This window comes from Rhinolophus sinicus, chromosome 6 (assembly GCF_057876585.1).
Source record: "Rhinolophus sinicus isolate RSI-liver-muscle chromosome 6, RSI-T2T, whole genome shotgun sequence".
NCBI lineage: Eukaryota > Metazoa > Chordata > Mammalia > Chiroptera > Rhinolophidae > Rhinolophus > Rhinolophus sinicus.
In genome coordinates, this window is record NC_142506.1 from 68,727,276 (window position 1) to 68,741,330 (window position 14,055).

The 14,055-nt window shown below is 57.0% G+C and overlaps 1 protein-coding gene across 1 annotated transcript in view; it reads left to right on the plus strand.

Moving 5' to 3' along the window:
* Positions 1–1,507: 1,507 nt before the first annotated feature.
* PKP1 (plakophilin 1) overlaps positions 1,508–14,055 on the plus strand; it is a 35,156-nt gene continuing 22,608 nt past the window's right edge. Inside the window, exons 1-2 of the mRNA XM_019750808.3 lie at positions 1,508–1,951; positions 11,159–11,265. Coding sequence (XP_019606367.2) covers positions 1,750–1,951; positions 11,159–11,265 — 309 coding nt within the window. The 5' untranslated portion in view covers positions 1,508–1,749. The remainder of the gene's footprint in view (positions 1,952–11,158; positions 11,266–14,055) is intronic.

Here is a 14,055-nt window from a genome sequence, read left to right on the forward strand (position 1 = left end):
GAGCGTCACCTTCATGTGACCCTGAGACTGTCACTCAGGCTTCTCCATCCTTCCTCGATGTAAAATGTGCAACAAGCATAGACTCTGACGGCCCCTTTCTCTGCAGATTAGAAGGGCAAACTCAAAGGGAAGTGTGTGAGCTGTGAGCAGTGACTACAAACGACAGCAGAAGTGATAGCTGTGACAGCGCAATGCAGCCAGAGGAGCCCCCAAAACTCAGGAGCTGAGCAGACGTCCACACTGAGGACCCAGCGTCATCACAAAGCTCATGAAATGTGTTCAGGATCTTTTCTTTTTTAAAAAAAATTTTATTTTACTAAATTTATTGGGGTGACAATTGTTAGTAAAATTACATAGATTTCAGGTGTACAATTATGTATTACCTCACCTATAAATCCCATTGTGTGTTCATCACCCAGAGTCAGTTCTCCTTCCATCACCATATATTCGATCCCCCTTACCCTCATCTCCCACCCCCCACCCCCCACCCCCCTTACCCTCTGGCAACCACTAAACTATTGTCTGTGTCTATGAGTTTCTGTTTCTCATTTGTCTTGTTCTTTTGTTGTTTTTGGTTTATATACCACATATCAGTGAAATCACATGGTTCTTTGCTTTTTCTGTCTGACTTATTTCGCTCAGCATTACTCTCTCAAGACAGGATCTTTTCTTAAGGAGGCAGGTTGCGCTGCTTCTACAAAGATTTCCATCAACGTCATTTAAAAAATAACTCAGCTCCTCTCACACCAAATCGCCTGGTGTGGGCCACCACCGTGCCTGAGGACAATGCTATGTGAATGACACATCACCACACATGTGTCCCCAGGGGCGTGTGTGGGAGAGAATGCACACACGAGGCCATCAGGGGGTAGTTTTATGGGTGAGGCGGGCTGAGTTTTTTGGTAAGGATCTGGGTAGGTTTCACATTAGACTTAATTTATCTTAAATTAGCCTTCATTCATTCATCTGTTCAAAAATATTTGGCATCGAGCCCCTACGATGTGCCAGGCAGCGTTTTAGGGGCCAAGCCCTGAGTCTCAGGAGGACCCACTCCTCACGCATGGCAGGTCACCGCTCTGTGGGTTTTACATCTCGAGGCTGGTCCAGGTCTGGCTTCTTGCTCCCACGCCACTCCCTGCAGGCTGGAAGCCGAGGTACAAGAGAACACATTGTCCCCACAAGAAGGATCACTCCCCTTGGACGAGGGCTGTGCTTCTGTCACCAGCCTGGGAGCCACCACCTACGGGTGGTCTTGGCCATGGTCTCAGGACAGAGGGAGGTGGGCATCTGGCTGTCCTGGGGACCAAGTCAGAAAGACTCCTTCCTAGAAGGATGTGTCCCTGGGTTCCTGAGCTGAGCACATACTTTCTCCATGAGCGGCAGGAACAGGACAGAGGGGCGTGTCAGGTGCCTCACCTCCTGCATAGGGGGGCGGGAAGGAGAGAAAGGCAGAGACAGCAGTCCCACACTCAGGACGCAGCCCTGCCCCCAGGAGCTCCTGCTGGGCTGCTGCAGCTACAACCAGGTGGAGTGGGTGGTGCAGGCAGGGGCCGTATATCCAGTCTGACGGAGGGCGGGCCTCGCCAGTGCCAGGAGAGGGACGAGCCAGGGCGGAAGCGCCAGGAGCAGCCCGGAACCCTCGCCAACACTCACTCTATGGCCACAGGGAGCCCCTGAGCGAGAAGAGCCCTCCGCTGCCCTCCGCACCTCGCCACCTCCGCCGTCCAGGCCCCAGCGCTGTCTGCCACCATGAACCACTCACCACTCAAGACTGCCCTGGCCTATGAATGCTTCCAGGACCAGGACAACTCGACGCTGGCGCTGCCTTCCGACCAGAAGATGAAGACGGGCACGTCGGGGCGGCAGCGCGTGCAGGAGCAGGTGATGATGACGGTGAAACGGCAGAAGCCCAAGTCATCGCAGTCGTCCACCCTGAGCCACTCCAACCGAGGTAACGTCTCGGGACGCGCGCGGGACCGTGCGCGCCCCTGAGGGGTTGGGGTGGGAGCCGCGGAGCGCGCACATCCCGGCTGCAGTGGAGCGAAGGACTGCCGGCCGAGGCAGTCCCAAGCGGACAGTGCCATTGCCCGGACCCGGTGACCAGTTCCAGGAGTCAGTGCGCACCGGTGAGCGCCAGAGCGCCTCCTCGGACACGGCCAGGAGCTCTCTCCAGCGCCGTTCTCGTGTGGGGCCCTGGGCCCCAGCGGCTTTCTCTTTCCGATCCTGTTCGGGAACCCCTACATCCTGTCCTCTAGGGGCGGCGACCCCAGGGCTCGCCCTCACCCCTCGGAGTGCTTCCCAGGAGTGGCTGTTCCTTCAGCGGGCGGTGGCGTCCAGGACCACAAGCTCTTGGAGCCTCAGCCGCATGTTATTGGGAGCCTTACACCTGGAAGAGGCCACCCAGGGCTGGTGGGCTCCCTGGGGACCCTCTTTCCCCAGGAGCTAACGCAGAAGCTCCCTTTCCCATAGGACTGTCCTCACTTAGGTGGGACTAGTGTGTTGGAGGGGAGCGGGGACCGAGGCTGGCACATTGTGAATCCAGCCCCCGCCCATGGGGCACGTGTCCAGTGTGGGTCCTCAGCCTGACCAGCCATCCACCCCCGCACAAGGTGCCCCCCCGGGGCGGGGGCTGGGAGAAAGGGACAGGATCCCTGAAACTCAAGGAGGGAGGCACAGTGTCTGACGGACGACTGGGGAGAATTTTTAGACCAAAAGCTCTCACACAAAGGATTGATAGTCATATCACACAGATTAGTGAACCTCCTGCTTACGTATTTACTTAGCTAAATTGAGTAAAATACTAATAAAGACCCTGCAGGCTGCAAACCATTGCAGTCAACTAGGCCCTCATGGGAGAGGGAAGGGATGGGGTGGTACAGGGGAGGGAGAGGAGGGAACAGAGCCCTGCCCACCTCCCACCACACACACACACACCAGCTCACACTCCCTACTGCTGGCTTCTGTCCTCTTCTCTCCCCTGTCCCCAATAGCCCTGCTGAGGCCCTCCCAGCCCCCAGGCTTTGCGGCTCTGCGTGCCCTTTGCCCTGGCCTGGGCTCCTGGTTCCTCCTCTGCCAGACTCAAGGCCATGCAGCCTCCAGGGCCCTTTCTCCTCTTTTATTTGGTGCCTTGGTAGGTGCTTACTAGCCTTTTTTGGACGGAGCCTTCAGACAACAAAGTGCCCCATTCCTGGCCACAGCCCAGTCACAGCCAAAGACAATGTACACTCTTCTCTGAACAAGACTCACCTGACCCACTCCCACTCCTGCTCTATCTCTGGCCTGAGCTCCAGGCTCACAGCTCCAGAAAAATCTCAAGCCATCCGGTGCTCCAAACACGTCTTCCCACCTAACTGGACACCGGCCAAGTGCCTGCAGCCAGGTGAGGGCTGGCTCCGGTGGCTCTGCATACCTCTCCAGACACGGGGTCTCCATCCTGACAATATAGGTGTGTCCCCTATTCAGCTCTGGTGAGGTTCCCAGAGGGGCCAGGTCCCCAGAGGCGTCATCACCGGGAGAGGCGGTTAGGGCAGCTGGAGCTGTGCTTCTGGTTTGTCTGGCTCGGTCTCATCAGATTTCGCCTCCTCTTTAGCAGAACCACCCGAGTGTTCCCTGCTGGCTCTGCGGCCACTCACTCCCTTCCCTCCTTCTCGAGTTGGTTGACGTCCCATGTACCCACTAGGGTTCCTGGGACAGAGACGTGGTGGCTCTGGAAGGCCTACACCCCAGGCCATTTTCCACCCTGCTAGACAGACTCAAATCCTGCTTCGGTCTCCTCCACGAGAGGTGAGCAGGTCCCATGGGGTCTGTTTCTCCCTGAGTCCCATCCAGGCCCCTTAGTGAAGGACTCCTGCCCCAGAGAAGGCCAGCCACGCCCCACAGGAGCTTGGCAGGGTGGCCGCCACTCCTGGACCCCGTGAAGGACAGACAGGAACCGGCCAGCTGTGGGCCTGGCGGCGGAACCGGCTCTCCCTCAGAGCCCTCTCCACCAGGTTCTCTTCTGTCTTGTCCGTCACGGGGAGCTGAGTGACGAGGGCTGAAGAATGAGCCCGTGGAAGGAGCCTGGGGCCCAGGGCCCATCCCTGCCCAGGCAGGTCCTCCCTGAACACACCCTCCTGGCCGGGAAGCACCGGAGGGAACAACGGGGTCTGGGGTCTGAGACCCTGCAGAAGGAGGCTGCCATCAGCCTGCCTGCCCATGTGACCCTCTCCCTGAACTGGCCCCTCATTTGCTTCCTGTGTTTCCAGAGGGCCTTCATGTGCACAGGTGTCCCCTCAGACTGTGTGGGATGCAGGGGTGTGGCTGCTTAGATAGCTCGTCCTGCCCAGGCTGGGAAGTCCCTGCAGGGGTTGGTGACCAGGCAAAGGGCAGATGCACTGCTTTCCCACACTCAGGTTCTTCGTAACTTCACAGGAATCCCTTCTTAAATCTTCACCCAAATCTCATTTGATCCGACCCCAAGCCCCCCACCCCCACCGCTCCACTGAGATACACACCACCCATAAAGTTTGACAGTCAGCTTTTTTTCCCTGTCCCTTCTCATTCTGGGGAAATCCTGACTGCGGCTGGCAGCCCCATTCACCTGGTTTGTCGCCGGCTGCTTAGATGCTGTGTCTTTTACCTTCGGCCTTGGGCCTCACTTTTTCTTCTCCCTTTTTCTCAGAAGTACCATTTCCAATTGAAAATGGCCAAACTGGATTTCTCCCTGGTCAGAGCTAGAGGCTGAGGTGACAGTGGGCTGGCCATTCCTTCTCCCGTCTGTTCCCTCATGGGCCATGGGCTTGGGTCTCCCTGTGGGACGCCTCGTGAGCGTGTCCGTGTTTGTGTTTGACTGTTTCACCTTGGACCGTGCCTGAGTGGGGGGAGGGGGGCTGCTCTCTCTCTCTCTCTCTCACTCATTTTTTGTTTTTTATAAATCTTATTGGAGAATATTGGGGAACAGTGTGTTTCTCCAGGGCCCATCAGCTCCAAGTTGTCCTTCAATCTAGTTGTGGAGGGCACAGCTCAGCTCCAAGTCCAGTCGCCATTTTCAATCTTTAGTTGCAGGGGGCGCAGCCCACCATCCCATGTGGGAATTGAACCAGCAACCTTGTTGTTGAAAACTCGCGCTCTAACCAACTGAGCCATCTGGCCGCCCGGGGGCTGGTTTCTTGAATGTTGTCCTCGGACCACAGACCGCGAACAGGTGTCTGTGGCTGTGTTTTGGGGACCAAAGCTGAGCTGGGAGATGGTAAAGGGTATTGGTGCCTTAGCTTGTTCCCACAGCAAAACACACAAATTAAACTTCAAATGAACCAATTCTTGTTTCTTTACAATGTTTCTTGGCTTAAAGTTAAGGTTTGAGCCAGAATTTCCGTTGGCTTGTTACAACCCATGCAAAAATGCTGGGTGTTCCAGGATGTTTTGTAGCAAATGCTATTTTTCTAGATCCTGCTCCTTGGCTAAGCTCATTGGCAAAGGTGTTTTTTTTTAAAAAACCAAGAAAACACAAATTCCTCTCACCACACACAGAATTGTAAATATCAGCAAACCAATTGTTCCAGGTTTAAAAGCCTGGAAATCACTTTGGTGATGGTATGACCCCCAGAAGGTGTGTGATGTTTGAACCAAACGAAATGGAAGACGGCTAGATGTCCTCAGGTGACGTTCTTTGTAGGCACACCACACACACGCACACACACCCATATCCACACCTGTGCACGTACACACGCATGCACACGGGCACACATACCCACCTTGTGGCTTGTACTGGACCCGAGTCCAGCCGGTGTCAGGAGAGCAGGGCTCAGTCTGGGTCTGTTGCTGACTGAGTGAGCTTGGGCAAGTCACTACCTCTCTCCGGGTTTCTGCACCTGTGACACATTGGGTTACATCATCGCCAAAGTGCTTGCTGATGGTAAAACACTTTGGAAATAGCTTGTATAACCCCTGACCTTGCAAACCATCCCCCAAACCGCCTGCAGGTGTCCTGCAAACAGGCTCCTCCCTTGAGACACACAGCTCATAGTCTCTTACAATAGGAAACACCCTCATCCACCCCAAACACCATCTGATCACTCTTCTCACACTGGAGGCATCTGGGAATTTTAACAGATGCAACTGGCTGGGTCCGTCCCCGACAGCCTGCCTTAGTTAGGATGGGGGTCAGGTGGGAATCAGGACGCTTCAGAGTTCCCAGGTGATCCCAGCATGCCCTTCACTCACACGCAGACCCAGCGTAGGGATCCCCCCGTGACACGCACACACTGCTCTGTCACGCGCTCTCACACATGCAGACGGACATCCAGTGGAGTAACTGCTGGTGACCATTTTTCACCCTGGCCCTCCAGCCAGGTGGCTGCGTCCTGCTCTGACCTTGTCCACGCCGCCCACCACCCTGCCCCCAGGCCAGCTGTCTCCCCACTGGATGCTCCCAGCCTCTGCCCTGTCCTTAGGTTTAGTGGAGGCCACACACAGGTCCCCAGGAAGAGTGGCAGGCTTGTGGCAGAGCCGGAGCCCTGTGTGCGGGCGAGGGAGAGGACATAGGCGGAAGCAGCCCAGTTGTTTCTGCATTTCTGTTGTGCGCATGTGCCTGGAAATAGGGGAGAACCCCAGGCAGGCGCCTGGTGAGGCTGTGCTGACCTCCTTGCCCTCCTGGGGCTCCTGGGACAGGGAGGCATGTCCACAGTGCTCCCAGCCAGCCTGGCAGAGGGAACGGGAGAATGTGTGGCCCGAGGCACCTGGGCCTTCCGCGGACACCTGCCCACTCGTGCACACCTCAGAAGGACGTTGTCTCAGGACTGTCTCCTACCAGTTCTGTTTCTTAGCTCCCTGAAATTCCTCTTGCTCTGGGCCTAGGCTTACTGGGCACCACAGATGGCACAGATTTCGGGGGTGAAGTAAAGGTGTCGTCCCGGCTGAAAGGTGCGAGGCGTCCTTTCTTGAGCTCCCTGAGCTGAGGAACAGACAGGCTTTACTCAGATGTGGAAGCTAGAAGAGAGGGTGGCCTGGGCGAGGCAGAGCCAGCAGTGGTCACACCTGTGAAGCAGCTTCCCTCTGAGGCCCGACCAGCAGGAGAGGGCTTTCAGATGACCTCTGCCCCTGACAGCAGCCTGTGGTTGTGTGGTCGGGCAAGCTGATGGCCTGAGAGCCTTTTCCAGGGAGAGTCTGGCCCTGGGGTTGGGGTGGGGTGGGCACTCCTGGCTTCAGGGAGCTCCCAGCCTGGGTGGAGAGACCCAGGCCCTGCTCTGCGGGAGAAGGGTTCAGGGGTGTGCACACACGTGCACACACATGCACTCACGTGCACACATGCGTGCGTACACATACACACATACCATGTACAGAGGCATGACGCAGGGAACCCCTGAGTCAGCACAGGGCGAGCAGAGAACGTACACAGAGGGCTGACAGCGAGGGTTCTGCTGCAGGGTTTGAGAGCCCAGCTCTGGTTGGGGTCACCCCAGGAGGAACTGGTTTGTGTGAAGGTTCTGAATGCAGGGAGAGGGTTTGGCTGAGAAGAAGAGAGATGTGGCAGGTGTGGTGGGTGTGACCTATTTGAAAGCTTAGAGGTGACGAGGATGAGTCACCCTGCAGAGGTCAGCCTGTCCCCACAGGATGAGTGCTAACCGAGGAGCTGCCTCCATTTTCAAAACTTCCGCAGGGGAGAAAGCTCGGGCTGCCCCTAGGATGCAGGCGCAGGCCGGCATCTAAGGCCCAGAGGGAAGCAGTGTCCCGGGACGAATGGGGTCCTCTGAGTGGCAGGTTTCTGAAACACTGGCAGGAATGAGACAAGCAGTGTGCACAGAGCAGCTGGAGGTACTGGCATATTAGGAAAGCATTATACTCCCTGAGGCATTTGTTCCTTGACCTTGGGGTTCGGGGTGGGGGCAGATGACTCCTGGGGACGAAGCATAGGTCGGGCGGCAGCCAGCTTTCCTGAGAGCGCTGTCCTTTGCCCATAGCGTGTGCACCTTCTGGAGACATGGGGTACAGGTGCTCACCTGGGGGCGGGGTGAGCTGGGTGCTGGGGTCACCTCCCCCGGCCAAGCATCCCCCTCAGGGAAGTAGCCTTGGCTGTTCTAGGCGCCACTCAGCTCCTTTCTTCCTGGTTTACCTGACCCACCAGGGACCTCTGGGTGGGACGAGGGCCTGGCTGGGTTCCAGGACCGTGGCCCCACGTTGAGCCTCCAGGCACCAGAGCGCCCTCACCAGGAGGGCTGAGCAGGGGAGACCACACTTACATGCTTGCACTGAGAAGAAAGTTGGTCAGCGGGGACTTGATCAGGAAAGGCTCCTGGACGTGAGCACTAGAGAATTCCGGGACCACGTGGAGAAGTGGAAGTGCCCCACGAGCCCCACTGCTCTCTGTGAGAAGCCGTGTACCCTGCCTGTTGAACTTGACGTTCAGAGGGTAGTGCTTACCAGCCAGACGCCCGTCAGGAGAGGGGAGAATCCCTTCTGGGGTGGGAGCAGCTCTCTTACAAACAGCTCACCTCCCGCTCCCATCCCTTTGGTTGTGTGGCCCCCTGCGAGGTGTGACTTCGGGTGTGTAATGTCTCTGAACTCCTACCCTCCCTCGCAAGCTTGGGCCCAAGCACAGCCACCTTCTGCCAGAGCAGCAGGGCGAGCTGGGGTGATGGCAGCAGGCTCGTTCTCACCAGGAAGCAGCTTCAGGTGGGAGTCAGGCGGTCTGAGCCTCGGTTTCAGACGGAACTTAGGAGGTGGCTTCAGGGCGTCCTGGGAAGGACCTGGAGGCCCAACAGGACCCGAGAGTGATAAGCCCACACCTGTCATCCCCAGAGTCACCTCTGGGACATGGAGACTGGCTTTGGGAATTAGAGGGCTTTCCCGAGAGGGTCTCGTTTCCCCCACTCCCTCCCCCACCTCCGTGGCAGAGAACTCCCCACTGGTACACGGACAAGAGAGGGAGAGGGAGACGGCAGGTTTGAGGTGCGGAGGGAGGAGATGCTTCGTCTGGTGACCGAGAGGGTGAGTGACATCGCTGCTGACAGATGCCCTCTGGGGACGGGCGGAGGCCCGTGGGAGCCTGTCCCAGCAGGGGACCTCCTGGGGCTCCCTGCCGCTCTTGTCTATCACCACTGCAGATTTTCCGTCCCAAAGCAGCTGGCTGACCCACGCCTGCCCTTTGGCAAGAAATTATTATTCGTGGGGCAAGAGCCAAACAAAGTCGGGTCTGCCACAGCCTGGCAGGAACAGGAGAGGTGGGCCGGCTGGAGGGGAGGTGGACAGACCTGGCTGCCGGCCGCCTAGGGGCTGCGGGTACCTGTGGCTGGCTGCCGCCCCTCCCCTGGATGTCTGAGCCCATGGGATTGACTCTGGTTTCCTCCTGAGGAAGGCGGCCTTTCCAGAGGGGCAGCGTCTGGAGAAAGGGTGGCCTGAGCTGCCTGCACTCAGCAGGGAGCTCGGAGTAAGACAGAGGCTCGGAGGGAAGCACCTTTGGCAGTCAGGGCTGGGCTGGGCCTGGAGGACCCTGAGGCAGGCAGCCAAGGAGATGGTGCTGCAGCCTTTGATGTCTGCCCTTCTTCCTTCTAATGACCTTCATCCTAGCGAAGGGCTCCTCTGAAAACCATCATGCATGTCGCAGTAAATCACTCACCCATGGGACGCTGGCGCTGCATGGGGCTTTTGGGGTCTATAAAGGCCAATCCCATCTTTTTATGGAGGAGGAAGCTGAGGCCCTGGAGAGCACGTGACTTGCCCAAATGCCAGAGCAAGACCCATTTCAACACCTGTAGGCTCCAGAGGCCACAGCTGATGGCCCTGATGGCCAGTGGCTCCTCCATGATTGGGGGGCGGGGATCAGGGGCAGTGTCCTGTCCTGGGAGCTATGTGACCCTGCACAGAGCAGGTGGCACCAGGCAGAGACGCCTGCCACATTCCAAGGCTGCCCCTCCAACTCTGAGCTCAGAGAGTCTAGTCCCCCCACCCAAAGGCTTGGCAAGTGGGGGAAGGGCTAGCGTCCTAGGTGAGTCCAGCAGCAAACCCTTCCTCCTAGATGGCCTCGGACGCTGAGTCGGACCATCACTTTAGGGAGAAGCGGGGCTCATCCCCTGAGGAGGCTCTCACGGGTCTCACAGAGACCATCGTTTAACAAGTGTGTGGGGCAAGCTTGGCTCGGACGTCCCCCCCATGGCCGCCCCTCGTGCAGCAACCAGTGTGGGGAGGGACACCAGGCAGGTGTGATTTGGGTGCAGATAGCGGAGAGTGTGAGTTTAGAGGCAGCAAAGACCGCCCCAGGCAGGGCTGGTCAGGGAAGGCTTCCTGGAGGGGACGAGGTCTTGAGCTTGGTTTTGAAGGACGGGGAAGATTGGATGGTGGTGGCCTCGGAGGGAAGGCAGACTCAGTGAGGGGCCTGGTGTGAGCGAGGCTGTGGCCTGGCACTGTCGACCATGTTTCAAGGACAGTAGGGATTGTCCTTTAGTGCCCCCTCTGCCAACTGGCAAAGGGGAGAGGGGGGTGGCCCCTCCAGGAACCCAAATCCAGTTCTGCTTTCTGTGACTCAAGGCCACTTTGTTGCGAATGACCCTAGTGACACTGGCACCCCAGGTGCCTCTTATTTGTGGGTCTCCAAGGACTCAGAAAACAGTCATTAACCCCCATGGGGCCTTTGAGGGTGATAGCTGCTCCCCTTCACCAGCTGGAGCAGCCAGCAGATGCAGGAAAGGGCGGAAGGTTACCTGGTCACTGGGGGCCAGGCTGAGGTTTGGAACGAGACCCACTGTCACTGCTCTGTGGCTCTGACCTTGCCACTGTGGACCTGGCAAGTCAAGAGCCTGCCTGTCTTCCCTGAGTGGGACGTATCCTCGTGGAATGCAGAGCGGTCATTCCCTGGAATGGAATGTGGGTGCTCCAAGGCCCTCCACGCCAGCTCCTGACCTGGAGGTGTCAACCTGCCCCAGGAGCAGGAAGCCATAAGGGTCCCGGGGGTGGGGGTCGGCCAAGACTCCCCGAGCTGACCCCCTACAGCTGCCTGTGGGGACCCTGGCCTTGGCCCTGGCTGCAGAGGACGTGCAGTAAAGGGCGTCGGATGGCCATCGTCCCCTCCCCAGCTCAGGCCTGTCCGCCCGTGGGGCGTGGAGGGCCTGGATGTAGAGTGACGCCCAGCGAGGAGGTGAGGAGGGTGGGTGAAGAGCATTGTCCTAACGCCTGCCTCTGCCCTCAGGTTCCATGTACGATGGCTTGGCTGACGGTTACAACAGCTATGGGACCACCGCCAGGAGCAACTACTACTCGAAGTCCCAGGCGGGGAGTGGCCCGTGGGGCTATCCGGTAAGCAGTGCTTCCACTCAGAGACCTGGGACCAGGTGGGGACGGTTTGCGTTCACGGTGGAGGAAACCACACTGGTGGTCACAGCAGTGATGCAGGGAGGGGAGGGCCCCTGAGATGAGCTCCCTGGCTCTGACCAGGTCCCTTTGCTGGGCCAGTATGTCATCGCTGGCTCTTAACGCAGCTGATTAGAGATGTCTGACTGTCTCAAGTGAGACATTTGAGAAAAAGCACTTTTTTAAATTAATGATTTTTTTCAATGACGGTTGATATTCCATATTATGTCCAGGTCAGGGCAGGACGTCTCTTGTTCCCTAAAACCAGGGCTATTGGGCTGGATGACAGCTGGAGTTTCTCCCAGACCCCCAGTTCCACGGCTTTCATTTATGTTTGTAGATTTCAACGTGAGTCTGTTTTGTTCTTGGAAACTCTTGAGAGACCCTAGAGGAAATGTGCAGGTGGGGTTGGGGCTGCTTTTTCGTGGGAGGCTGGGGCGCCGTCTTTGTGGGGCTCCAGGATTGTGGCAGCGTTTGCTCTGAGTTCACGCTGCTCACAGACGTCTCCCTGATGGTTGGGGTCCTGGGCAGGGGGGTGGTTGTTCATGGGTCAGATGTTCCTTTGGTCGTTGGCTCAATTCCTCCCCTCCTAGGTACTTTGGGGGCTAATTTTGGGGACCTTGTCTTTCATGCATATTATAGGTTAGGATGAAAGGAAAGAATTAAGTGGCTTTCCTGCAAATTTACTTCCCTCTGTGTGTTTTTTTCTGATTCTTGATGTGAATTGATACCCTTGGTGCAACATGAATATGGTTGACTCAGCCCAGTAAGCTGGTGGATCAGGCATAGATGTGAATGAAGGGCTTTGACACAAAGAGTGATGACCAGGCAGCACCAGAGAAAATGACTTGGTCATGCAGGGTAAGGGTAGGTGAGACCCGAGGAGGGCAGGTCACAAGATGGGACCACAGTCCATGATAGTGGACCATCACGCTGACAATGCAGATGATACAAGGAGGTTTGGTCCTGGCTTTGTGACTCCAGATAAACCTCTTAGCTCCTCTGGGCATCAGTTTTCTCATCTGTGAAATGGGAATGGTGATGCCGGTGTGTGAGCTTCCCCCACAGGCCAATACTACATTGCATTACCTCTGAAGTGTTACCAACTTGGTAACCAAGTTATGAAAGCTGCTCACCAGGAACTGTAAACATCCCAGCTGGCCCATGGCACGCATTTCTTCCGGGTGATTGACTCAATCTCACCCGCTCTAAATGCTCCCCACTACCCCCCGTTCACTCCCACCGCTGTTTTCTGACCACCAGCGAAAACCCTTTCCTTTCCCACACCCGAAGGCCCACCCTCCTCACTCCCCCTTCGCTGGTGGGACCTCAGACATGACTCACGGAGGGCAGCTGCTGAGGCACGTCCTGTGTCTTCTCAGTTCAGGAGAGACTCTGGGAACGGCGGGAGCTGAGCACACATGTGGCTTTGGCAGAGAGAGGGTGACGTAGGAGGGCATGGAGTTATTCATACTGGACCCAGGCCCACAGCAGCCGAGGACGGGGCAAACGAAAGGGTGCCAGGGCCCAGGGACCAGGAGAGCGGGGAAAGGTGCCAGGCAGCGGTGGCGAGATACCCCTGTGTGTGGGATTTCCGGGCGTGGTACCACAGCACAGACTGGTGGGATTTCCTCCTGTCTCCTGCAACCAGCTTGGCTCAGGGCGCACTCATCTGCACAGGCCTCCCAGAGGTGTCAGGACCGTTTCCTCCCACTGTACCCACAAAAGCGCGGGGCCCCACCCAGAGCTGGGCAGATACAGATGAAGGCACTGTCTGCCCTGCCTAAACTTGCCATCCAGCTGGGAGAAGCACAGAGGTCAACAGACAGATGGAATGCAGGCGTCACTGCTGAAGCATCGCCACTGCTCCAAATCTTTCTTCCTGTATTCTTTTAATTGAATTGTCCCCAGGGTCATCTCAGGGCCAGGAGACTGGCCTTTTCTTTTTCTTTCCTTCCTAGACTCAGGCTGGATTCACTTAGCTCTAAGGTCTAGCAGGAGTCAGAGCAGAGTTGCCAGATGAAGTAAAACAACGGGGACATACTTACTCTAAGAAGTTATTTGTTGTGTTTCTGAAATTCAAATATAACTGGGTATCCTGTATTTTTATTTGCAACCCCAGCTCAGGGCCCCTGTGCACCCCCTTCCACGCTCCTCTCCCAGGTGAGGGACCCAAGCTGAGTGCCTTCCAGCTGCAGCCGTTTCTGGTGAAAAATGGGGGCTGTCTGACCCACTAGGGATCCTCACCACGGACCCCTTGGATGCCTTTCTCTGGGCCAGCGGAGACCAGGGTGAGGGGAACAGAGGGCTGGAGCAGGAGAGGGCGCAGCCCTTTATTCCAAAGCTGAAAACGGCGTCCACACAGCTTGTCCTCGGTGAAGCTGAGGCAAGTGGACATGTTTGATTTCCAGGGAAAGTTTCTGGGTGAAGATTGCAGTCTCCTTTCCTATCAGCTCCAGCTCTGCAGGGTTTTCCTATTTACAAACCAAGAAACACATCTTTTCGTGCTTCTGTGTGGCTGGAGAGCTGACTCTGAGCAGCTGCAGAGACCCGTATCCCAGGCCTGCATGGTGGGCTCCCAGGGGCCTGGCAGACCATTCCCTCAGGCTGAGTGCTCCACTTCCGGGGAAGAAGTGCCTGCTTTCATCTGAGCAGCTCCGGGCACCAGGAAAGCAGCAGCTAATTAGCACTTGCAACAGGATGGAGAGACGCAGGACCTCATTTCCTTTAGCTTTG